Source organism: Bos grunniens, chromosome 21, assembly GCF_055505025.1.
Source record: "Bos grunniens cultivar Pamir isolate PY7600 chromosome 21, Bosgru_T2T1.0, whole genome shotgun sequence".
NCBI classification, from domain to species: Eukaryota; Metazoa; Chordata; class Mammalia; order Artiodactyla; family Bovidae; genus Bos; species Bos grunniens.
Window position 1 is genome coordinate 40014958 of NC_141185.1, and position 25247 is coordinate 40040204.

General features: G+C 50.7%; 1 protein-coding gene across 2 annotated transcripts in view; it reads left to right on the forward strand.

Moving 5' to 3' along the window:
* The window catches only part of TBC1D2B (TBC1 domain family member 2B), a 90137-nt gene extending 66209 nt beyond the window's left edge, over window positions 1–23928 (forward strand). For both annotated transcript variants that reach the window (XM_086364041.1, XM_086364042.1), the window contains 7 exons: window positions 1459–1569; window positions 2905–3098; window positions 5947–6441; window positions 9218–9335; window positions 14963–15148; window positions 16807–16928; window positions 20711–23928. In XM_086364041.1, coding sequence (XP_086220167.1) covers window positions 1459–1569; window positions 2905–3098; window positions 5947–6441; window positions 9218–9335; window positions 14963–15148; window positions 16807–16928; window positions 20711–20906 — 1422 coding nt within the window. In that variant the 3' untranslated portion in view covers window positions 20907–23928. The remainder of the gene's footprint in view (window positions 1–1458; window positions 1570–2904; window positions 3099–5946; window positions 6442–9217; window positions 9336–14962; window positions 15149–16806; window positions 16929–20710) is intronic.
* The last annotated feature ends 1319 nt before the right edge of the window (window positions 23929–25247 follow it).

A 25247-nucleotide genomic window follows, 5' to 3' on the forward strand; every position in this document is an offset into this window, starting at 1 on the left:
GACCTATCGTGACTAGCTCCTCCTGAGGTTGAGGGATCAGAGATTCCTCGGGAACTTCACACACAGTAGGGGACAAACCCATTTGCAAAAGACTGGATTTTGTAGGGAGCATTTAGAAATCACTGCCCTAATTGTCTCAAAGATTACCTTTCCCTTCCTTGGCTCCGAGTGTCAAGGGCTGAAGCTAACACACAGCATCTGCTCCTGCCAGACCTGAGCTTTTCGTTGGACCTGGTGAACTTGTCGCCAGCTTGTGACGTTCTCTTTGTTTTGCCGGTGCTGGGTCTTGGTCGCTGCGCGTGGGCCTTCTCTGGTTGTGGAGAGCGAGGGCGACTCCAGTTGAGGTGCGCGGGCTTCTCACTGTGGTGGCTTCTCCTGTTGTGGTGCGTGGGCTCTGGAGCACGCAGGCTCTCCTTGTGGCCCACAGGCTGAGTTGCTCTGTGGCATGTGGAATCTTCCCGGACCAGGGATTGAACCCATGTCCCCTGTTTTGGCAGGCAGATTCTTAACCACTGGACCACCAGGAAAGTCCTTGTGATGTTCTCTTAAAACATAAAGCAAACGTGTCAAAAGTTAACCACTGGCAAATTTAGGTGAAGGGTATATTGTGTTTATTGTACTTTTCTTCCAACTTTTCCATAAGTTTGAAATTTTTTAATGTAAAAAAAATTGAGGAACGTAATCTCTTTAAGTGCTTTATACACTGTAGGCTATAGGTATTCATTATTAAGTGTAATTCTTTAGTTAAGAACATTGTATATGTGTATAGCCTTTTCTACATAAACTGGATAAGTAAAAATGAGAATGGACAGAAAATTTGCTCAGTTTCTCTAGTTAAAAAACAAGATGAATACAAGGCATTACCTTTTGTACCACCTCAGTGAATGTGGGTAGATAAAATATTTGCATAGATTTGGACATAAGTCCTACTTACTTCTCCTAAGGTCAGTTGAGAAAAATCACCACCATCAAGTAAATTTATTTCCCCATCTCCTTCATTATGCAGTGGTCCCTACTTTCCTTCCCCTGCCAAGGGTGGCCATAAAGCTTAATCAGAAAGTGCCTAATTAAAAAAAAAAAGAAAGAAAGTGCCTAATGATCATTTTCAGTTCCTTAGAACTTGGTCTAACTTAGAAAGGGCTAGCCACAGCGTCCCCGTTGGGCTTCCCTGGTAGCTCAGCTAGTAAAGAATCCACCTGCAATGTAGGAGACGCAATGTAGGTTCGATTCCTGGGTTGGGAAGATGCCCTGGAGAAGGGAATGGCTACCCACTCCAGTATTCTGGCCTGGAGAATTCCATGGACTGTATAGTCCATGGGGTTGCAAAGAGTCAGACACAACTGAGCAACTTTCACTTTCAGAAAGGGCTATTTGATTGGTAAGGGAGCAAAATATTAATTATAAAGGATAATCAACATTCAACCAGTGTGAGTTGATGAACTTTTTTCTTTCCAACAGGATAATCTACAGGGGTACAAAACCCAAAATAAATTTCTAAATAAGGAAATCTTGGAACTTGCAGCTCTACGGAGAAATGCAGAAAGAAGAGAGAGGGATCTGATGGCAAAGGTGGGTCAGTGTAGGTACATTCTGTCCTCAGGTGGGAAGTGATGTGATTCAGAAACAATTCAGAAATGGACATGCTTTCAAATCAGTTCAACCCCCATGCTTGAAGGGATGTGGTTACTGATACCAGAATATATTTAAAATGTAGTGATAGCACTGTTTAATTTCACTTTGTGATGAAGACAGTAGAAGCTCCCTGAGATGTGGGTTTTATTCACAGGTGGTGAAGTTTATAGAAAAAAAAGACACAGTTCTGAGGTCCCCCAAATTAAGATTGTTTGGATTTTTTGATTTTTGCTGTTGAGTTGTGTGAGTCAGTTCCGTATCTATAAATGGGGGTGGTGAGCATGATGCCTTCTCTGAATCTGATAGGGTTGGTGTGAGAGTCAGATGTGACTATGCTGATAACTCAGTTGGTAAAGAATCCGCCTGCAATGCAGGAGACCCCAGTTCAGTTCCTGAGCCAGGAAGATCTGCTGGAGAAGGGATAGGCTACCCACTCCAGTATTCTTGGGCTTCCCTTGTGGCTCAGCTGGTAAAGAATCTGCCAGCAGTGCGGGTTTGATGCAAACCCATGTTTGATCCCTGGGTTGGGAAGATCTCCTGGAGAAGGGAAAGGCTACCCACTGCAGGATTCTGGCCTGGAGAATTCCATGCAATGTATAGGCCATGGGGTCGCAAAGAGTAGGACACGACTGAGCGACTTTCACTTTCACTTCACTTTCAAAGAGGGCTTTGCGAAGTGTACAGACATCACAGATATTCCAGTGATAATCAAATGAAATTCAGTGACACTGTGTCAGCAGCTATTAAATGCCTCATATACCTTTTGAACAGTCCTCAGAGCATCTTCCCAGACCTTGTTCCTGCATGTTTTCAAGGGATGTGTTGATTTGTCTGAAAAGGTAGCAGATGGGAGCTGGTGCTGGGTCACAGCATCCTAGGAAAGTATTGAAATACCATAAGGTGGCTGCCTGGGGCCTGTGTGCCAAGCTGTGCTCAGCTGGACCTCAGTAATGAGTGTGTGGCCTGGTTTCTGCTGTTCACCTCAACGCTGTCCAGAACTCGTGTGTTGACACACAGAAGCCTTATTACCAGTACTTCTCTGCTTATTACTTTATTACCAGTACTTCCCCCAGAGGGAAGAGGGGGCCCAGTGGACCGTTTAGATAAGACAAGTGGCCTGTGGCATAAATTCATCTCTGCCTGGGATATAGTCCCTCTCTGGCTCACTTCCTGGTGGTTCTGGGCTTGTCATTCGTTGATTGCTTGAGGTACTTGAGGATTGCTCTTCCCGTGTGTCTGTCTGGACGGAGGTAACTATCACATTCTCTGCAGTATTCTAGCCTGGAAGCCAAGCTCTGCCAGATAGAAAGCAAATACTTGATACTGCTCCAAGAAATGAAGACCCCAGTTTGCTCAGAAGAACAGGGGCCTGCTCGGGATGTCATAGCCCAGCTGCTGGAGGACGCTCTGCAGGTTGAGAGTCCAGAGCATCCAGAGCAAGCGTTCATTAAACCTCATCTTGTCAGGTAAAGGAGCTCACGACTGCTGGGGGTGGGGGGGGGGACCCATTTCTCAAGCCCCCCTTTAACCACAGTGGCCACTCACCAAGAACTTTACACAGTTCTCTGTGTCCCCTTCGATGCTCATAACAAGGACTGTCAGTCCTTGTCAGGTAAGCTCATCAATCTTGCTGTCATAATCAAGTAACAGAGCTGGGATTCAGCCCAGGTCTTTTGATTTCAAGACTTTTCTTGCATGTACCGTGCCACTGTGGATGCTTGCCAGTCTTGCTATAAGAGGAGCCAGTCCTCCGAGGAGTAGAATCTTCTCCAGAGACCCATGGGTACAGCTGCACTCCTGGGGAGTTTGAAAGCAAAGGAGCCCCTAAGTGGGTAACTGGGCCTTCTCTGTAAGGGAAGCACACTTGGGTAACCTGATCCAGTGGTTCAGAACTCACTGAGGGTCTGATGCAAGCCATGGACACGCTTGGCCCCAAAATGCGGTTGGACACACACACAGTATTGCATATGTTTTTCAGAAAATCACGGAGTCTGGCAGCCTGTAAAGTATCTTGGATTAAGAACCTTCATATCCTAGTTTCTAAAAAATGAGATTCATGAAACATTGGCAGGAGGAGAAGTCTGTGAATGCGCTCAGTCCAGTCTCCTCCTGTTTCCGCCCCCACTGTGCGTGGCTTCTCCTGCCCCGCCCTGGTCCCAGGGGAAGCCCTGCCTCAGCCTGACCCGCCCTTTCCCTTCTCTGTGCCTACAGCACTGGCCTGCCTTGTCCGTGCTACTCAGATGACAGGTAAAAAATATGCTATCGGAATGCAACCAGTGCCGTCGTCACAAAACTTCTACTGAGGTCTGTGTGCCAGGAGCTGTGCCACTGCTCATGTTTGACACTCAGTGAGGAGGGTGTTTATATCCTCAGCAAATGCAGACGCTGGGGTCAGGGAGGGGATGTGTGACTCGCCCAGGTCACACAGCCAGGGAGTGGCGAGGACAGGACCCCAGTCTGGCCAGCCGGGTTCCCCACGCGTGCACTCCTGCTGTGTTCCAGGAGCGAGGTGGAGGGACAGACTCCCGTGAGGGCAGAGCCCAGCTGTCTGCCCCCGGGCACCACGTCGTCTTCCTTCACATGTTTGACTTTACTGTTTACGTTGTATGTTTTCAAACTTTATGTATAAGTAGAACGATAACTGTGTATGTTGAGTTACTTTTAACTTTTCGTTACGGAATTTCAAAGTAGTAGCATCATATGACACCCCCGTATGTAAGTGTAACCCAATAATTTAACAATTAACATTTTGCCAATCTTGTTTCTTCTTATCTTTCCCCTCTGAAACTTTTTTCCTGATATATTTTAAAGCAAGTACCAGGCATGTCATTTGCACTTTCAGCACTTCAATATGTACCTCTAATTGAAGACACTTTTTAATATGCTAATCCTACCATATTCATACCTTTTTGTGACTTATTTCTTTCAACATTGTTTTCTGAAATTATACAGATGGATTTATATAGCTCCTGAGCAACTTTTTTATCTGCCTTACACAGCTTCATTGTATATCACTTTTTTATTCCTCCATCTCATGGTAGACACTTTAAGAGTAGTTCCCTTTTTTCTTTTTACAAACTGTGATACAGTAGACATCGTGGTGTGTGTATCCACGTGTCCATGTGTTGGTGTGAGAGTTTCTCCATGTTGGATATGCTTATCTTCAGCTCTGCTGGATCCGATTTTCAGAGTGCTCCTACAGGTTTACAGACTCAGCAGCAGTGTGTGAAAGGCCTCCTTTTGGTTTCCCGTGACTGCCATCACCATCAGTGTTTTAAGTTGCTAAGTTTGTGATACATATTTACTGTCTAACGGTTCTGTAGGTCAGCAGTCCAGCATGGTCTTACTGGATGAAATCAGGGTATCAGTGGGGCTGCATTCCTTCCTGGAGGTTCTGGGAGACAGTTTGTGTCCTTGCTTACTCAGGTTGTTGGAAGGATACAGTTCCTTCTGGTTGTAGGGCTAGGTCTCTGTTTCCTTGCTGGTCATCAGGTGTGGCCATTTCCAGCTCCTCGAGGCCACCTGTTTTCCTTGGCTTGTGGCCACTTTCTGATGTCTTCAAAGCCAGAGACCGTGGGTCCAAGCCCTCTCCCACGTCACGTCCCCCTGACTCTTCGTCCATTGTCACATCTCTCTGGTCCACTCTCCTACCTTCCTCTTCCTTGAAGGGCTCCTGTGATTACTGTGGTCCCACCTGGGACACCCCGGATCACCTCCCTGTCTTAAGTGCCATAGCTGAAATTCCACATACGCTCTACCTCTTGCCACGTAATGTGACATATTCACAGATTCCAGGGACGTCTTTGGGGGCCATTATTCTGCCTACCACAGCCTTCATTCTTTTTCATCCCTAGTATCCTATCCTCCTAATGTAGTGTTTTCTCCTTTGTCTTTCTACTTTTTAAAACGGTATTTTTTGAGCATAAGTGTTATGCATGTGTATATGTATGCTATATAAATATACATGCACATGTATTAATATATTAATGTAGCCAAATTTATCAGCCTTGTGTTTGCAGTCTTGCTTGTATTTTCTGTGCCTTTTACATTGAGTGCTTTGACCATCTAGAATTGAATTTTTTTTTTCCCGTGTAGTATCAAGAAGGGATCTAAAGCAGTTTTTTTCTATACAGATAGCCAGTTATTCTCACCCTGTTTATTGAGAAGTTAATTATTTTCTCACTGAATTGAAATGCCTGATGATATATCACAGTGCCATTTGAATATGAGTAGATTTCTAGGTTCTTTTTCATGTTTCACTGACCTTTTGCCAGATTGCATCATTTAACTTCTCGTTTTGTTTTTTCTCACCAGTGAATACGACATTTATGGGTTTAAGACTGTCCCAGAGGATGACGAGGAAGAGAAGTTGGTCGCCAGAGTCCGGGCGTTGGACCTGAAGACCCTGCACCTCACAGAAAACCAGGAGGTGTCCACTGGGGTCAAGTGGGAGAACCACTTTGCGAGCACAGTGAACAGGGAGATGGCGTGTTCCCCGGAGTTAAAGAACCTGGTCCGTGCGGGCATCCCCCACGAGCACCGTTCCAAGGTGTGGAAGTGGTGTGTAGACCGTCACATCAAGAAGTTCAAGGACAGCACTCAGCCCGGTTACTTCCAGACTTTGCTTCAGAAGGCGCTGGAGAAACAGAACCCGGCCTCCAAGCAGATCGAGCTGGACCTGCTGCGGACTCTGCCCAACAACAAGCATTACTCGTGCCCCACCTCGGAAGGCATACAGAAGCTGCGCAACGTCCTTCTTGCCTTCTCCTGGCGGAATCCAGACATTGGCTACTGCCAGGGTCTCAACAGGTGGGTCTCCAGCCCATGGAGGGCTCCTCCTCGTTCTTAAGATAACTTGTAGCTCCACGGACTGCCTGATAGCCCCCTTGCCTTCCCCGTGAGCCAAGAAAACCCAGTCTTTTAAGGGAAAGAAGTATTAATAGCTGCAGTAAGCTAATTTTAATTATGCCCCATCACCAATTCTAGAATAATTGAGAAAAACAAGCATGCTTTCAAAAAGTCTTAAAACACTAAACTGTTTGAAACAACTGGGTTTCTCATTTAGATTTCCTTGCTGCTGTCCTCACACTCAGGTTTTGATCTGCAGTTTGTGTTCATTCATTTAAAATGCATGATGTGACATCAAGGGCACTCCCTGTTTATACAGGATCTTTGTCAGTCATGAGGTTGTCCCAAACAATTTTGCAGCTGGTCAAAACGTAGCCCTTGAAGAGCCCAAACATGTTTTATTTTGGACTAGCGTCTTCTGCAGGTCTGGCATGCTTCCCTGCTTCCACAGGCAAAGGACACTGAAAAGCCTCTCACCTTCTCTGAACAGTCCAGGCTCCTCATTCCGAGCTGAGCTGCCCTGGCATGAAGCCACGGGAGGCACTGAGGTCTGTGCTCTGAGAAGCTGCTCCTGTCGCTGGACTGTGACGCTAGTGGCTGCTTTTTGCCTCTGTCTGTCTCTTACCTAGCTGGCGCACTCCTGCCGCTTCTACTTGCTGCTGTCAGTAGAGTCCATTTGTATCCCTCCCAAAGTAGATAATCCACTAGATCATTGTGGATTATGTTCATGTTATGTTTGTATTTGATAGCAGTATGAACAAAGAATGAAGAAGCCCCATGTGTGATCTTTAGCAGTTCTCCTGTAAGTCAAGTGCATGCATTGCGTTTTGAATGCTGACATTTATTCTAGCAGCTCTTGGGCCTTTTTTAATCCTCATCCATGCTGGATACAGACCTCTGGATACGGACTGTCTTTTGCATCTGAGATGAGAGCATTGCAGGAAAAAGAGCTTTTAAGCTGGAATGTTAGTTGGTTAAGACCTGAAACCAGTGGTTTCCAGGAAGTCATTGTTTCTGTGCTGGTCAGGCTAGGGTCCCCTTTCTGTGCCCTGAAGGTAAGAGAGACTTCAACTGCTCCTCAATGGTCCCCTTATTAAAAAAAAAAAAAAGGCTGTAAATAAAATATTGCCTAACAAAGCAGCCTTGTTTTGCTTAAATGGACAGTTCACATTGCATACTCAGTCTAAAAATTCCTGAAAGCTAAAACCTTCTGAAACTCAAGGGATCTTGGTGAGGACTTGAGCATGCCTGTTAGGGGTGCAATAGCACCCCATTTATCTGACACTGGTATAGAATCAGCTCTTCCCCACTTTAGAACACCTTCCAGCTTTAATTTAGACTTTCTCTGCACCATCACCATTGGGACTTCTAACCATTTTACTGGATTTTTTTCCATCCACATTATTTTGTACACACATTCTGAGAACCCAGAACTTTAGCAGAACACTAGCCTTTTCTACGGAGAAGGCAATGGCACCCCACTCCAGTACTCTTGCCTGGAAAATCCCATGGACGGAAGAGCCTGGTGGGCTGCAGTCCATGGGGTCGAGAAGAGTCGAACACAACTGAGTGACTTCACTTTCACTTTTCACTTTTATGCATTGGAGAAGGAAATGGCAACCCACTCCAGTGTTCTTGCCTGGAGAATCCCAAGGACGAGAATCCCAGGGGGAGCCTGGTGGGTTACCGTCTATGGGGTCGCACAGAGTCGGACACGAGTGAAGCGACTTAGCAGCGGTAGCAGCAGCAGCCTTTTCTAAGTGATTCTCACCTACCATCGTGAACATCAGTTAGCTTAAAGTGATGTCTTCGAAGGCTCTGCGGATCTCAGTCTCTCTGCCCCTTCTCGTGACATCCTCAGGTGCTGAGCTCATCCTGTTTCTCCCTCCTTACCCATCTCTACTCGTTGTAACCTTTCTACTCTCCATCCCATTCATGCTGACTCAAGGCGTCCCCTTCCCAATTTTTTTTTTTAACCTCTTAATTTGAGATTTCATTATAATTTTATCCAAGGAAGAAAACAAAAACAAATTCTAAGAAATGACTTCAGGTCTCTCCCTTAAGTGATGCACAAGCAGAAGTTCTCGGGTGTGTAGAGAAGGGCTTTTCCGTTGCCTTTTCCTTCCCATCCTTCTGTCCCGAATGCCTGCTCAGAGCCAGACCTGATGAAGTTACTGGGTGAGTAACCTCTCGGTGGTGACAGTGACCCAGGTTTCCACTCTTGAGTGACGGAACAGCTGATACACACAGCCCCCTTTCCCACCCCACGTGGATGCCGTGTTTTGAGAAAGCCCCCAGGATGGTTCATTTGCGTGAAGCCCCATTTCAAGTAGATTGGTATCAAGAAAGTTGTTTTTAAACCATCGTATGTTCTTTCTCTCTTGTATTCACCCCTCAATTTTTTGTGCGTAAAAGGATTAGTTGGAACTTAAACAAAAAACTCAAAGAATTAGCTGCATTAGCAAAATCTTATCATGAAAAACATTTTTAAAAATCAGGCCGACATCATTGGGAAATAATTTCATCATCTTTAAACAAAAACCAAACGAAAGGGAAGGTGGATGTGGCTTTGCTTTTCAAACTAGGAAATGCTTCCCTTGCCACAAGATACTTAACTCATTGTTATTTCCTGGAGAATAGCAGCTGCATGGGTGTGAGAGAGGCCTCTGTGAGGACGGGCTGTGCTGCCTGGGTCTGGGCCGGGCTGGCGCTCACCTTGTTCTGCGTTTGCTTGCAGACTGGTGGCCGTGGCCCTCCTGTACCTGGAACAAGAAGATGCCTTCTGGTGTCTAGTCACCATAGTGGAAGTTTTCATGCCTCGGGACTATTACACAAAGACTCTTCTAGGATCCCAGGTACTCTAAAAATATTGTGCTTCAGTCAGCAGCTTGTAGAATTAGAGCTGAAATGTGACCTGAATTAAGCGTTGATCGGGGAGGCTCCATGGGCGTGACAAGGTGCACACGGAGGCCGCCCCCGCACCCGCCCCCGCACCCGCCCCCGCCTCCCCCAGACTGGGCCAGGCTGCTCACAAGCCAGTGAGTGCCTGGTCGGGCTCACTCAGTGCCCTGGAAGCCATCAGATCTGCTCTGTGGTCACTGCTCAGCACTGTCTCCCCTGGACTCTGCCTGGCTGGCAAAGCCACAGTTCAGGGGTGCCTGGGGAGCCTGGGTGTGTTAGCTCTGGTTCTCCAAGAGGCAGAGGCCGAGGCAGAAGCAGACGTGCCAGAGACTACTGAGGGGAAAACCCACGAAGGATCAAGGGGAGGGACTGGGGAAGGCCAGGAGAACCCCCAGACCAGCGAAAAGAGGGAGGTTTGGATGGCGGGGAAGACCCCAGCCTGCTGTACAGTTCTCAGAAAGCTTTGGTCAGGCCAGTGTGGAGTCCTCGAGCCAAGGTCATCTGTTAAAGTGCACACAAGACCCCCCTGCATCCGTGCCCCTGCCCTGCTCACTCACTGGCCGGAAGCAGCAGGGACAACACATCTCCTGTGAACAATGTCGTGATGGATCCAGAGGGACAGCGCTGGGGCCATGAGCACTGCCCGCAGCAGGAGGTCTGAACAGCACAGTTCCTGCCCACTGCTCCTGGAATCTGAAGCCAGGGGCTGGTAGGATGATGTGGGCTGGGAGGGCCAGGGGCTCTGGTCCCACTTGTGACTTCCTATCTCAGGACCAGACCCTTGGCCCTTGCAGCCCAGGGCATCTCTTCCTGTGCTGGACTGGGGCTTCTGCTGTTGTTGGCTTCTGGATGGACTTTCTCTGCTCCCCAGCAGGCAGCCCTCCTCCTCCTGTGTCTGACCTGTGTCCATTCCTCTTCCCTGAGACCTCTGTGTCTCCTGACTGCAGCTGGGCCTGTGGGCTGTCACATCCTTGTCTCAAGCCTCGTGCTGGTAGTTGGTCTGCTTGCTCACGGCCGCTCCCTGCCCTTCCCTGCTCTTCTCTGTTCCTACAGCTGGTCCACAGGCTCGGGCCATCTCCCAGCCCCTGCGTGGCCAGCAGAGGCACGTGGGGAGCCTGGAGGAGGGCAGAGAGCTGAGGGCCGTTCTCCCCCTCTCTGTCTCGGGCACTTCCTGCCGGTGACTCTGTCTCCTCCATGGCACCAGCTCCTGTCTGTGCCACTGGGGTTCCCCCTGCTCCAGGCTAGGGGTGGCTTCCTGCCCTGGCCTCTGGGCCACCTCACCATCAACTATTTGGGTTCTCGCCCTCTCTGTTACCAATGTGACCACTGCCCTGGGAAAATCCCTGTTGTAAATGTTTCATGTGGTTTCTGTTGGCCTGGTTGGGCCCTGTGTTTTACTTTCTATTTTCATTTCTGTCTTGGGAGGGATCCCTCTTGTTGTCTTCTGTTAGCACCTCCACTGCTCCCTCATCCATAGACCCCAGGCTAGGAATTGGGTCAGCCCACACTCCCCCTTCCTGTCCCTCTGTGCCCCTGGAGTTGCTGTTTCTGATCACTGCCACCTGCCAGGTGGCTCAGATCTGTTCCCTTGTCCTCTCACCACTGTTAGGTCACTGTCCCCTCTCCTGCATCATTGCAGGTACTCCTCTCCTCCCTTTCTGCCTTTACCCACCCATCCTTCCATCTGTTTCACTCACGGATTCAGACACGACCTCCCTGTACTGGGCCCAGGCCTCTCACAGCCTTCCTCAGACTCTTTACCATCTGAGCCACCAGGGAAGCCCAATAGGTGCTCGCTGAAGTTAGGTAATACAGAAATGCATATTAAGAGGGAAATGAAAAGACACCTGTTACCCTACCAACTTGAGAACCACAGTTAGCGTTTTGATATATTTCCTTTGACTTTTCCCCAGTACATTCAAGTATCCGGATTGACAGCTGATTATCCTGGCTGGTTCACATTCACATGATAGCCTGAGCATTTTCTCATGATGTTATCTAGTTTTCAATGTCATATTTGGTAATATTCCATCGGTTGATTGGACATGAGGTGTTGAACCATTTTTCTGTAACGGATGTTGTGTAAGGCCACTCTTCAAATGGGGATAGCCTTGTGTGTGCGGTCAGCCCCAGTGCCGTGCCTTGCAGCTCACCGTCAGCTGCCTCCTGCCAGAGCTGAGTGCTGAGCCCCTTCACGCTGCACGCGGTCCAGACACTCAGCAGCTTCTCCATCTGTCCCTTCAGCTGAGTGTACATTGAGCGCCAGGACCTCACTAGACGCTGGGGACACAGAGATGAATATAGTCATTCCACGTCCTCTTGAGCTCAGAGAGCTGAACAGAAGCCTGAGCAGGCGTCCCCTGGCAGCCTTCCCCATACCAGCCCTCTGCCAAGCCCCAGGCAGCCTCAAGAACAGGGCACCATCTGCCACCTACCTGGCAGGAAAGGCATGTGCCTGGGTCTTCTCCCACTTCAAGGCCAGCTGACTGGTCCCTTCCTCTCAGGCACTTTCACCCCAGTCCTTCTAGGCAGAGGGTATCACATCTCCATCACTTGGCCCAATAGTCAGCTGTTGTCTCCCTTGGCTGTTTACAGCCTCTTAAAGGCAGTGTGTATGCATGTGAATGGCGCTACTGGTAAAGAACCCGCCTGCCAGCGCAGGAGACGTAAGAGACGCAGGTTTGATCCCTGGGTCAGGAAGCTCCCCTGGAGGGGGCACTGCAGCCCACTCCCGTATTCTTGCCTGGAGAATCCCAAGGACAGAGGAGCCTGGCGGGCTACAGTCCATGATGTCACAGAGTCAGACATGACTGAACGACTTAGTATGCATGCAAAGGTAGCACCTGCTCCTATTGTTTCTCATCCCCAGCACTGGCCAGTGCCAAGTGTGAAGTGTGTGCAGATTCGTAGTTGTTGTTTATATGCTGAGGGATGGAATATTATCAGCAGAAATACCATCACTAGTGAGTGATGCTGACCTTCCTGTGGGAGGGTCTGGGCTTCCAGGGAAACTGACAAAAGAGGACGGATGCCCAGGTATGGCTTGTCACGGCTATCGCGCACGCACCCATAAGATGTTTTGACAACTTGCTTTTCAGTAGCTGGTCCACCTATCAGAATCTTACAGCAGTGGGGAATAGATGTAGGTGAGAAGGTGATACTTTTTGCATACCATGAGATGGTTTTATAACTACATATGTGCTTTTGTTTAAGTCTTCTAAGAAAAATTAATTATAATTCATTTCAGCTAATTCAGGTCTTTGAAATTTTGTCTCTTCTAGCCAAAATGCAAACTGGACAAAAATGTATGTTTCCAACCATGATTCCTGCATTTTATCCTTTGTATACCCTAAGGTGACTTTACAATGCTTTAGAATCATTTCTGTAGTAAATAATGTTTTATAAGTTACTTTGCCTTTAATATTTTTACATTTCAACCAGTGATACTTAACCTGTGTAACATTCTTTAAAAAAAAATTTTTTTTTTACTATAATGACTTCTATATTTAAAAAGAAAAAAAAAAAAGCCTTCCCATAAGAGTAAACAATTGAGTTTTTCAAAGTTTTAGATTCTCCTTAAAAAAAGGATATTTTAAAATGTCATTTTTTAACATTGATCTAGATTGTTTCTAGTTGTTTTAGTATCTCAGTCATCCCAAGAATTCCCACACCTTCTACCTTGACTGATAACGCAGGTGAAAGTTTGGCGGGTTTTCAGGGATCCATTCCTAGGAGCAGGCTTGCTGCAGGGTGTCTTCCTGTCTCCTGGGTGTTGCCGGATTGCTGTCCCAGGGGGTTGCACCAGTTCACACTCCCATCTCAGTATGCCAGGGCACGCTAATGAGGCCGACATTTCCTGCGCAGCTGCCCTGTTCCTGGACAGCCTGGTTGTGGCCCGCTGTGCACGGTCGCTTGCTCTCTTGTGCGGGTCTGTTTCTTCTTTGATGCTTCACTGCTCGCTGGTGGAGCGGTGACCTCACTGCACCCAGGCCATGGAGCCTCAGCCCGGATCTCTGGTGAGCTGCAGTTGTCCTGCTCAAGATGACCCCCGGCAACAGTATGTCTCAGTCTGCCCAGCCCTCATTCCTGTGATCCGGCCTCAGGGGACCACACTCTGCCCTCTCCACGCCCCTCTGGAGGCCTGTGTATTCCGAGCACCCCTCCTCCTCACCTCTGACGGCAGAGGGTCTGCATGGTTTACAGACGTTACCTCCATGTAGTTCCGATCTAGGTGTTCCTCCCCTCCTACCACCTCTCCTTGGCTCAGATTTTCATCCCCTCTGCTCTGGGTGTGGGGGGCCTCCATGGGCCTCCCCTTTAGCTCAGCCCCTGTTCCAGGTGGAGAGACAGACCTAAAGCACAAATCCAGCCCCATCACTCTCCTGCCCAAAGCCTCTTGATGCTTCTCCTTCATTGCCTGTTGCGTTTTTCAAACATGAGTAGAGAAATCAGTATAGGGGGTTGGCAGTAGCGTTTTTCATCACATTAAGTTGAATAGACTAGAATTGAGGCATCAAAGTGTGTCCTACTGTGTGAAGTTAAGTAATGCTTGTGAAAGATTTGTTTCTGTTCGATGCAGACTGGGTGATGTTGACGTATGTTTTCTTGTGGGTCACAGACAAAGGTTGGAAAAGCCCCTGGCCTGTAGTTGAAGTCTGACCCTCGGGCGTGGTGCCTCTGCCAGGCCGGGCTGCCTCCCTCACACCCCTTCTGCCCACAGTCCTGTGCTCCCCGCTGTAGGGCTGGTCTCCCCCAGACTTGGCTGGGACCCGTCTTGGGCTCCGTAATGCTCTGCAAACACATCTTTACCAAGCCCTGCCATGGCTGGCATAACAGTCCATACGCCTCCTTCCTCACTCATCTTTTAGCTCCGAGAGGTCAGGGCTGAACTCGATTCAAGCCTCTGCCCAGCACTGGCCCCAGCTTGACACAGAGAATGGAGAGATAACAACCACCTATGTTGATAGGTATTTACCTGAGTCTCTTATAGTCTTCACAGAAGCCCTGGGAGAAAGTGACTGTTGCTGCTTTCCAGACGAGGAACAACTCTCCAGAATACAGTGTGCCCAAGGCCACTCTGGAGTCAATAGTAGAGCTGAGAGCCAAGCTCAGGTGCTGCTGACTCAAGTCCTGGCTCCCTCACTGCCCCACCCAGCTAGTAAATACTTGGTGAATGGATGTGGTGATGCCACACTTCCTCTTGGGCCAGGGACTCAGGTTTGTGGCCCTGTATAGCCGCACCCTCTGTACTTCCATACAGATTAGCAAGGCTGACTGCTCCACCGGCTCTGCAGCAGCTGTTTTCATGGGGCATTTGGAGTGTATGAGTGGCTTCAGGCCATAGCACCCAGCGCCCTGCCCTGTGGAAAGGATGACAGTCAGCGGGTACTCGGCGAGCACCTGCTGTGGGGTCAGCTGCTTCTGGGGCACAGAGCCCTCCGCTCTGGGGTGAGCCTTCCACGCATTTGGAATGGCTACGCTGCTGTGCATTGTGATGGGCCTGCAGCTCCCCGGGGCCCTGGATGACCCACTCTGTGCTATGGCAGCCCCTATACACTTCTCCCCTTGGCTCCCTCTCCAGGTGGACCAGCGGGTGTTCAGAGACCTCATGAGCGAGAAGCTGCCTCGACTGCACGCCCACTTTGAACAATACAAAGTCGACTACACCCTCATCACATTCAACTGGTTCCTGGTGGTGTTTGTGGATAGCGTCGTCAGCGACGTCCTCTTTAAAATATGGGACTCGTTCCTTTACGAGGGACCAAAGGTGGGTCTGCTCACTGGATGATTCCGTGGGCAGTGGCAGAGGCAGCAGAGTGGTTGGCTTAGCTGGGACGTGTGACGATTACCAAGGGGCAGAGTGATCCAGCACTGCGGGCCACTGGAGGGGTCCCAGGAGACTGCAGTCAGTTGCTTGTTCATCAGAAACAAGTCTGTGCCAAACCCTGTGCCTGGCACAGGGGCTTCGATGGTTTGCAATCTGAGCCTCAGCCTCTATCAAACAGCTGGCAGCATTATCCCATTGTATGGATGAGGAGTTAGAGGCCGAGAGTGAGCAGATGATTGGGGCAGACTCGGGGCCAGCTTCAGAGCCCTACTGTTCACAGGCCTCCCACCCAGACTGTGTATGCTTTTAAAAAGATCAGTTTGTGACTAAGTAATACATGATAAACTCAAATCATATAACTCAGATTGTGCAGTAGAAAGATTCCCAGTCTCCTAACTGTTCTTCTCAATGTACTGTATCTCTTTTTCAAGGTATTTGATATATATCTAAAATATGATTGTTCAATTTATTATTTATTGGAGATAGTTCCATATCAGGGTATATAGATCTGGCTCTTTTTTTTTTTTTTCAACTCTGCATAGTATCCCCTTCTCCAGATAAACCAGAAATTTACCAAATAGGTCCCTGATAATGGACATTCACCTTGTTTCCAGTCTCTTGCTGTTTCAAACTGTGCTCCAATAACTCCTTATAACTGTCTTTCTATAGGTACAAGTGCATCCATAGGTTTAGTCCTAGAGGTGGATGTGCTGGGTCCAGGGTAAATCCAGAATCAAAAGACCCTGTAGTTTTCATCGAGAATGCCAAATTGCCTGCAGAAGGGCCTTACCAATTTCTGCTCCCACCAGCAAAGTTTGAGTGTGTATATTAATCCCCTGCTGTGTCCAACATAGTACATTATCACCTTTTAAATTCAGTCTGTCAGTATTAAGAGTTCTCAACCAGGGCTTAAACAGTGTTTCCCACTGGGCCGCAGGTAGGGATGCTAAGAGAAGGATTACCTATTTAAACTCCATAAGTATTGTTTTCTGAATAAGAGAAAATTCACATTGTTGCAGACCAGCCAACACCCTTAGATGTGGGTGAAGTAATTTGTTCCAGAGCTGCTAGAACTTGCAGGAGCACCCGGAGTCCATTTCCTCTGTTCTCAACACAGTGACCCAGAGACAAATCAGAAAAAAAAAAAATTTTTTTTTTCATTTTCTTTCCCCATATTCAGAAGTCAGTAATTCAGACCCTAATTTTAGTAGGTGAGATAAAAACTACCTCTGGAGGTGGAGCTTTTGAAGAAGTTTCAAAATCTTTTGAAGTTTCAGAATCAGAGGACCCTGGTTTTGATTAATTTAACATGTATCTCTAGTCCCGTATAGCTTATGGACTAGAACTGTGAGCTGAATATGGAGGAGTCCACAAAGATTCTACTCCTTAAGGGAATTTTTGGTTTGGGCTGAAGTGTTGCTGAACGCTACCAGAGAGTTGAAAACGTTTTTCTTTTGAGAATGGCAGGCACCTGAGGTCGTGTCTGCCCCACGGCCCGGGCGCAGGCTGCGCTCCCAGGGTTCCGGCAGGTCTCCCGTCCCTAGTGCTAGTGCCTGGAGCTTGGTGCTTCTCTCCTCATGGATTCCGTCCTTCTGCAGGTTATCTTCCGCTTTGCCCTGGCACTTTTTAAATACAAGGAAGAGGAGATCCTGAAACTTCAGGATTCAATGTCCATATTCAAGTACCTCCGTTACTTCACACGTACTATCCTGGATGCTAGGTGAGTCCTTGGGGGACCCCCAGATGTCCAGGAGAGCAGAGCCCTTGAGCTTTTATCCTTGACCCAATAAACATAAATCCTAGCAACCAAAGTACATCCTTCCTTGTCTCAGGAGCACTTACTGAGTATCTGCCACATAGCAGGCCCTCTGCCAGGCACAGAGGGTGGTGGGTGAGGAGCAGGTCCTGTCCTCGGAGAGCTCGTGAGGCTGTTCCAGCAGGGTTTGCTCAGAGCTGTGGTGAAGGGAGCCTGGGTAAACTGGGCTTGGTCGGGGCAGGGCCTGGGCCCACTGGGCAGAGAGCACCCAGGAGCCGTGTGCAGGGCGTGACAGTACAGCATGTTTAGGGAGCTGCCCCAGAGGCTCGGCCAGGGTGGGGTTGGCACGGCAGGATTGAGGCCGGGCCTGAACAGAGCAGGGTTGTTAAGGCTTTTGTAGACTCTCCCCAGGAGGCTGCTTCATCCTGAGTGTTGGGAAGTCCCTGCAGGTTGGACATGAGCAAGGCATATCTGGTTGGAGCAGGACTGGCTGCAGGAGGTCCAAGCTCCAGGTGAGAGAAGTGGTAGCCTGGAGCGAGGTGCCCCCAGAGGCAGATCGGAGTGGGCAGGTGGAAAGGAGTGGAGAGGAAACTTGAACTTGGAAGGGCCCTGGCTTTCTGGCCTGGGTGGCAAGTGGTCAGGCATCCCCGTCGCTCCACAAACACAGGGGCCTGTCTGGGCCACCCTTGTTGTCCTTGTGTCCCCTGAACCACAGTTCGCAGCTGCTCAGGCCCTGGCGGCCCAGGCGTGTTCGCCAGAGGGTTTCTGTGGAGCTGCTGTTGGTTAGGCAAGTGGGGTGCACATCCTTGTGAACCACTGCTACTGCTAAGTCACTTCAGTCGTGTCCGACTCTGTGCGACCCCATAGATGGCAGACCACCAGGCTCCCCCGTCCCTGGGATTCTCCAGGCAAGAACACTGGAGTGGGTTGCCATTTCCTTCTCCAATGGATGAAAGTGAAAAGTGAAAGTGAAGTCACTCAGTCGTATGCGACTCTTAGCGACCCCATGGACTGCAGCCCCCCAGGCTCCTCCATCCATGGGATTTTCCAGGCAAGAGTACTGGAGTGGGGTGCCATTGCCTTCTCCGTGTGAACCACCGAGTCCCCGTTAATGTTCACTGCACTGAGGTGTTGGGAGCCATCTTTCCTGTATGGGAGTGGATCCCTGTAGCAGACTTGTGGCCTCATGAAAACCACAGGAGTCCTTTCACTGACAAACATTTGGAGTGTATTAATGTTCTTCGAATTGTTGACTGCCACCCATAAGAACATTTTATCTCACAACCTGGGACACACATACTGGGGAGTCTGTAACTGGAACAAGAGAATTTGTTTGTTGAAGTTGTTCAGTGCTTGGTACAGACCTGTGCTGTACCCTCTGATATTTTCTGATTACTCTGTGTATCACATATTTAAAATGCTCGTCATATAAACTGACGCTTTGATCCACTGATGGGTGACCACCTCCTTGACAAACACCAGTTGCCCCTCCTGATGCTCATAAGAAGAGAAGGCGGCTTCTCTTCTTGGCCAATGTCATGAGAAGTGGTTGGGCAGCATCAGCCAGGAGGAGCTGCAGGGCACCAGTGCTGAGGGGTCCTGGGACAGCGGGTGTGTGGAGCCAGAGAGAGGGGCCTGAGGACCATTCTCCCCTGTGGTTCTCTTGAGTGAGGCAAGGGGACCAGGGAGGTGGATGTTGGGAGAAGATACTGGCTGGGACCATACCTGGCATCCTTACATGTCACCACTACTGTTAGGATCTTTTGCTTGGGAAGTGGGTTTTCAGATTTTATTCAGCCTTGTTGCTATATCAACAGTAGGATATCCGAGGGGTGAACCTTGGGAGTATTCGTTAATCCCACATCTGGTCAAGACAACAAGAATGGTGTGAAGTGAACTTCACTCCGACAGCTAATGCATGTGGAGGGCATCCTGCTCCAGCCCGGGACAATCTTGTGAGGGTTGTGGGTGATGCCCTGCAGGGTGGCAGAGACACAGGCGGAACTGGGACATGGTCTGTTGTGCATGCTCCTGCAGCGCCACCTGGTGAGTGCCTGCAGGAAGTCAAGGTCCCCTGGACCCAGAGTTCCTGACTGCAGCAGGGTCACCCAGGGGGTGTTGTTAGGACTGCAGATGCCTGCAGTGGAGCCCCACCTCTGTAGTCGGGCCCCAGTGCTTAATAAGCTCCCCAGATTAGCGGTCCCAAGTTGCAGCAACTGTGCAGTACACTGGTTCTGCAGAGGAGGAGGCAGGGAATTCCCAGTCAGATGTGGTCAGGGGAGGTGGGTAAAACAAGATTAGACCAGTCTCTGAGTCAGGACTCTTGGGGACCTCTCACGTGCAAAGTGTCGTCTTCTGAACTTAGCTGACACAGGGCACTTCTCATCTCTCACTTGGACCTTCCAGGCCCGAGGCAGAGCAGGGTGTGGTTTCCGTGCTGCTGCAGGCTGCGTTAATGGGCAGTAGTGACGGCCTGGTGGAGGCAGCGGACAGTATCAGTCTAATTTGGTTTTTCTGTAGCAAGGAAGGGCCTGGACACCTTGATTCCAGGTGTATGGAACCCGCGACTAACAGCTGTCAGAGGACAGGGGCTGGCCCTGCAGATCTGGATCCCCGTTCCCGGCCAGCATCTGGTTTCACCGAGACCCTCACTGAGCTGTGGCTGTGCTCAGGCCGCTCCTACTCATTGGCTCTAGAACATGCTCTGGGAGCTCAGCTCTGAGAGCCAGACCTTCTGACCCTTTACCTTCTGGCAGGAGCATCGTCTGGCTTGGTGTGAGGCATGTCTAAGAAGTGGGTGTTTAAAAATATAAGAGGGAGGGATGCTAAGGGTGTGTCTTCTTACCTGTGTACACCTTACAGTAAAACGGCCCACGTGACTGAGGAGCAGCAGGAGTGGATGGGGAGGAAGCTGGGGGAAGTCCAGTGACATTTCTGTTTCATCACAGCCTCTCTCGGGGTCTGTAAGAGTGTCAGGCCTTTAGTCCCTGCTGCTGGGGCCTGCAGGAGCAGGGCAGGGGCTGAGGGATGGACGACTGGCTTCTGTGACAATTGCAGAGACGTGGCGTGGTTAGTGCCAGAAGTCCATAGCCAGGCCTTGGGCACTTTCTAGTTCCGTTTTTACTAAACTGCTGGCCAATGGTAAGGGGCAAAACCCATGATTTTTAAATGTTTACTGTGGTGGGTTTCTAGACCTGGGGATAGTACGAAACCTATGAACTGCCCGCTTCTCTGTACGCTGCATCTCAATACCTGTCACACCACTGACTGGGCCTGACAGTTGTCCCCAGGTTTGCTGGGGCATCTGTGCGTCAGTTCACCCCGTCAGTCGGTCCAGCAGCAGCGCCTTCCTGAGGGCGCCCCGCACCAGGCCTCATGCCGGTTCTGAGGACGCAGAGGCCCACCACCGCCGAGCAAGTCCTGGTGCCCCCTGGCGGCGACTCGAGTAAACCCACGTGGGAGGTGGCACTGCTGTTACCTCAGTGTATAGATGACGAATTGGGGGCCCGAACAGGGGGGAGCTTCCCACGGTCCATGTCATGCAGGGAGCGTGTGGTGGAGCTGGATCCAGGTCGTCATCCGGGGTTGCCCTGCGCCTCTGCGTGGGCACTGGCCTCCGAGTGACATACCCGTGTCAGGCCCTCTGCACGGCGTCTGGGGTCCGCCTCCCCACGCCCCCGGGCCCCCAGGCCAGGCTGAGCTCTCGCCTGACCCCCCGATGCTCTGTCTCTGCCGTGTTCTGCCAGGAAGCTCATCGGGATCTCCTTTGGGGACCTGAACCCGTTCCCCCTGCGGCAGATCCGGAACCGGCGGGCCTACCACTTGGAGAAGGTCCGGCTGGAGCTGACGGAGTTGGAGGCCATCCGGGAGGACTTCCTGCGTGAACGGGACACCAGCCCGGACAAGGGCGAGCTGGTCAGTGACGAGGAAGAGGACACCTGAGTGCTGCCCCACGCCCCCACCCAGGACGCTGCTCTCCTTGCAACCAAAGTGTGCCAAAGGGTGAACTGCAGAGACGCCTGCGCTCGTTCCACATCCAGAATGTAACATCCGGGGTCTCTGCAAGTCTGCTGGGCAGACATCCAAAGCCACACTGCACTTTGTCGTTTCCACTCGGGTCTCCTCTGTTTACAGCCGTCTGCATGCCGCGGCAGATGGCTACTCCTGTCCCATCATGCTTTCCGCCTGATCGGTACCTCACCAGGCTTAGAGCTGGCTAGTTTCAAGAGCCTGTTTACAGTATCTGTCAGCCGTGTTGATGTCTCTGCCCTTAGGAAACCTTCCATGTGCCGTCTGCCCTGTGGTAGCTCCGGTACATAGTAGGTGGTTGTAGGCACTGTTTTGAATGGTAGCCGTGGAGGACGCCCACCACGCCTGCACACTCTTGGGCCAGGGTCTGACTGCTTTGGGTGACATAAGGCTCGTGTGAAAGAAGGGATTTTCTTAGGAAAGCAAGTACATCCCTTGTTCAGAAATGGCCTGTGGAAAGCCCACAGACCTCATGCTGATGGCTTCAAGGTGCTGGCCATGCCCCACTTCTGGAATAGCTTCTGCCCTTTAACGCACAGCCTTTCAGACAGTAACTCCCAACCGGCTGGTGGAAGGCCTGGCTCTCCAGACACCCCATGCTCGCTCCTCTGCCTACACTGCTCCAGATGGGTCTGTGCAGAGCCTTTCTTTCCATCTGAGAGTTGACCTGGGCTCATTCTACACGTGTGCATAGGGTTCCAAGGAAACCGCGGATCATCGTCCTACAGAGCAGGCCCGCCCCTGGGCCGGCCTTGGTGGAGGGGTGCAGGGAGCTGTTCCGGGGGTGCTTTCAGGGTGGCAGTGCAGCTACAGAGTGACTGCTGTCGGGCAGCTGGAAGCCATGGCTTCCTTGGGAACAGCCAGTGTGCTGGGCTGGGGTGGTGGGAGGCCAGCTGCCAGGGCCTGGGGCGCCTTCACTTGAGGTCAGAGTTTTGGTGAGCCCTCCTGGGGCGTCCCCTCCCCACTGCCATGTTGAGACACCCTGTACTCAGCAGCTGTCCTCCCTCTTGGGGTCACCACCGTCCCCAGGGTGTCAGGCTGCCCAGAGAGTTCTGGGACTTAGAGCATGACCTTTCTGAAGGCCCGGAAAGAGGCTCTGTGCAAGGAAGATTATTTTTGCATAATCATTCTGTGGACCATCCCTGATGTATTAATGTGAGACTGTTTTCCGGGACAGTATTAGTCAAATAGGAAAGAAAAAGTTTTTAGTGGATTTTTTTTCTTTTTTTACACTACCTGGAAAAAATTGGAAATAATCCTTGGTGGATATTAAACACACTCAGATTATTGAAGCACTGTAACTTGAAGAAGTGCTTTTTTTCATAAGCATAGTTTTTCTTTTCTTACTGTCACCCTTCTAGCAGTCTCATAGCCAGGACAGCATTTCAGCATATTAGACCAAGTTCCATTTTTCTGTCTTTGGTTAAGCTGGTTGGTTTGATTTTTCACTGTGTCTGGGGAGCTGGCCTCTATATGTGGGTATCAAAATGTATTTTATCATTGTTTTGGTCATCAGGAGCAGTTGTTTGAGGCCAGACATCTCCAGGAAGTCGTCTTGTGAGTGGGTTCACTCTGAGGCGAGGCTGCAGCCTCACTGCTCTGCACAGACCCCCACAGGACCGACCACTGGGGCTGGCGGAGCCCGCCTCCCGCCTCTGCCGCCAGCCTAGGGGACGGCAGCAGGAGTGGGGCTGGACAGCGCCAACTTCCTTGAGATTTTAGTTTCCCCTAAGTTGATTTCCCCTGGAACTGTCACATCCTGGGGACTAAAATGCTGCCTTTAGCAATAGGCTTGTGTTGTCCTTCCTGCCTTGAAAAGACTTATCTTACAAGCACCTGAAGTGGGCCCGGGCACCTGCCGCGTGTGGCTGAAGCCCCTGGTGCCGGCTGTTCCCCGAGCGTCAGTGGTGTGTTAGTATTTCCAGGCTGTCACTGTCAGTGGCCAGGCAATGGGTATGGGAGAACAGAGAGAGGTCGTGGAGGGAATGGGCCGGGAACACTTGCTTGGAAGTTCTCCTTTCTGGAATAAAGCACTGGGTGTCCAGCGGTGGGAGAGGGACAGCTTGACCTGATTCCACACTGGGGACAGGATGTGGCCAACTCCTTCTCCACAACTGTAGGGGCTGTTCCCACTCCTTCGAGCCAGTGCTTCCCTTCTCCTTGTGCCGCTGAGGAAAGAGTAGCTCCATATCCTCCCCTTCTGACAGGCGCTGCCTCCATCCCAGCCTGGGGCGGGGCAGCCTTCAGCCAGCTTCCCAGACGCGCACACCACGGCCAGGGGAGCCGCCCTTATCACACCAGGTGGGAACTGCCAGCTTTCATGTTGGTGAGTTCTTTGTTTTTTTATGGGTTGAACATTTGTTTATATTTTTGTATATTTTCACTACAGTTTATATTTTTATAGGCTATTTTTATCAAGGTTTTCTAGATTACGTACATCTATTTTGTATAACATGTTCTCTCGTGTATATGTAAACCTGAGCCTCCAGAACCACTGTTCACGTCTGTACCCTCTCTGACCCCCAGCCTCGACCATCACTGACTTCCCCTATGTACACACGGGCCCACTTCTTACCCCAGGTAGCCTTGGGGCTACTTGCAGTCATGCTGACAGCTGACCCACACCAGCCAAGACTGTCGATTGCTGGGAACGGCTCTGGCTTCTACGTTACATCGATATAGGAAGTACTCTAGGCAAATAGCCAGTCTGCTGTTGTTGTTTTAACTAAATGTATTACTGCACAAGTCCCTACTCCTCACTTTGCACACCGTTGCCTTCCTGCCTGTGTTCTGGGAGGCTGGATGCCAGCCGTGGAGGACTCGGGGTGTTGCCAAGTGACTTTTCCTTCCATGTCCCAGCAGCTTCTGTGCTTATCTTCTAGTTAAATTTTGGAATTGTCCTACTAAAAGGCAAAATAAACTAATTTGTATACCATTCTGACTTGAAATGCAGTTACATTCACTTGTGAAGGGACTCAGTCCCAAAGGCTTGAAAGGCGGGCAGGGCTTAAGTGGGAGGTGGGGCGGGGGGCTCTCGACCTTCCACTGTGTATTTCTGCATCCCTGCCTTTGGCTTGCTCTGAGCAGGTGGGACAGAATGCCTTCAGCCCTGGGAGGCCCCAAAGCCATGGCCAAGCTGCACTTGAGGGCTAGGAGCACAGGGTGGGTCAGGGATCAGGAGCCAGAGTTCCCTGTGTCCGGAGCAGCCCCTAAACCACCGGGCGGCAGGCACCCCTCCTTCCACCAGCGGGGACGTGCCCTGCCTGAGTCACGGGTTGTTTGCCTCCTGCCTAGGCTGACAGCTCAGGCCCAGCTGCCGCTGGGGACGCCACTCCCCTCACCCCCCATCATCGGAAAAACACACGAGAATGATTAAGACCAAATGTCTTGCCACAGTGTGACGGTGTGGGGGAGCTCCAGTAGAGATTCCCAGACAGAGCAGGCGAGGAGCTGGGGAGTCTGCCTCCTCCCGAGACACGGATTCAGAGAGGCTTGGTGCTCCTGGGGTCACAGAGCACAACAGCAGTGGCCCAGCTGGGACTGGGACCAGCGCTGGCCCCTGCTCCCCGTCCCTTGTAAGGGCTTGCTCTTGCCGCAGTAGAAAGCCCTGGGAAGCCATTCCTCAGAGCAGGGGTCCCTGGAGCCACAGAACAGAATGTGAGTGGAGAAGGGGACAAGCCCCTTCCAGGAGCAGCACTCATGAGCAGACTGTAAAATGGTCAAGTCCAAGGTTCATGGCCAGAGGTGAGGGCCGGAGCCTGTTCAGGTCACTTCCTGGCCTTCTCCAGCCTCTGCACCCCTCACCAGGGCCCAGGACACACTTCAGAACACCTCGTGCCCATCTGCTCCCTGGTGTATTCACCACAGTCTGATTCCGTGGAACGAGGTGTGGCAGGCAGGGAGGGGCTGGTGTGGCAGGTGCTGGGTGGCAGGACCACGTGTCAACAGAGCAAGAGCCCAGCACCTGGGACTGGCAGTGAGGAAGGAGCCAGCCCAGCCCCGTTCCTGAGCATGGAGAAGGTGAAAGAAAGGGCCATCAAGGGTGGGTCTGACCTGCCTGTTCCTGCCCCCAACCCTGGTACAGACGGACTTGACAGGTGAAGCCGGAGGGGCCAGGGATGTGTCCGTGGGGTTCACTCCAGGGGTAGGCCCTGCTGGTGACAAGATGGGCCTTGCTTCTTAAGGGGGTGTGGCTCAATCCCTGTGAAATGCAGGGGTCTGGAAAGGGCGGGGTCGGGGGCCTGAGCAGGGGCC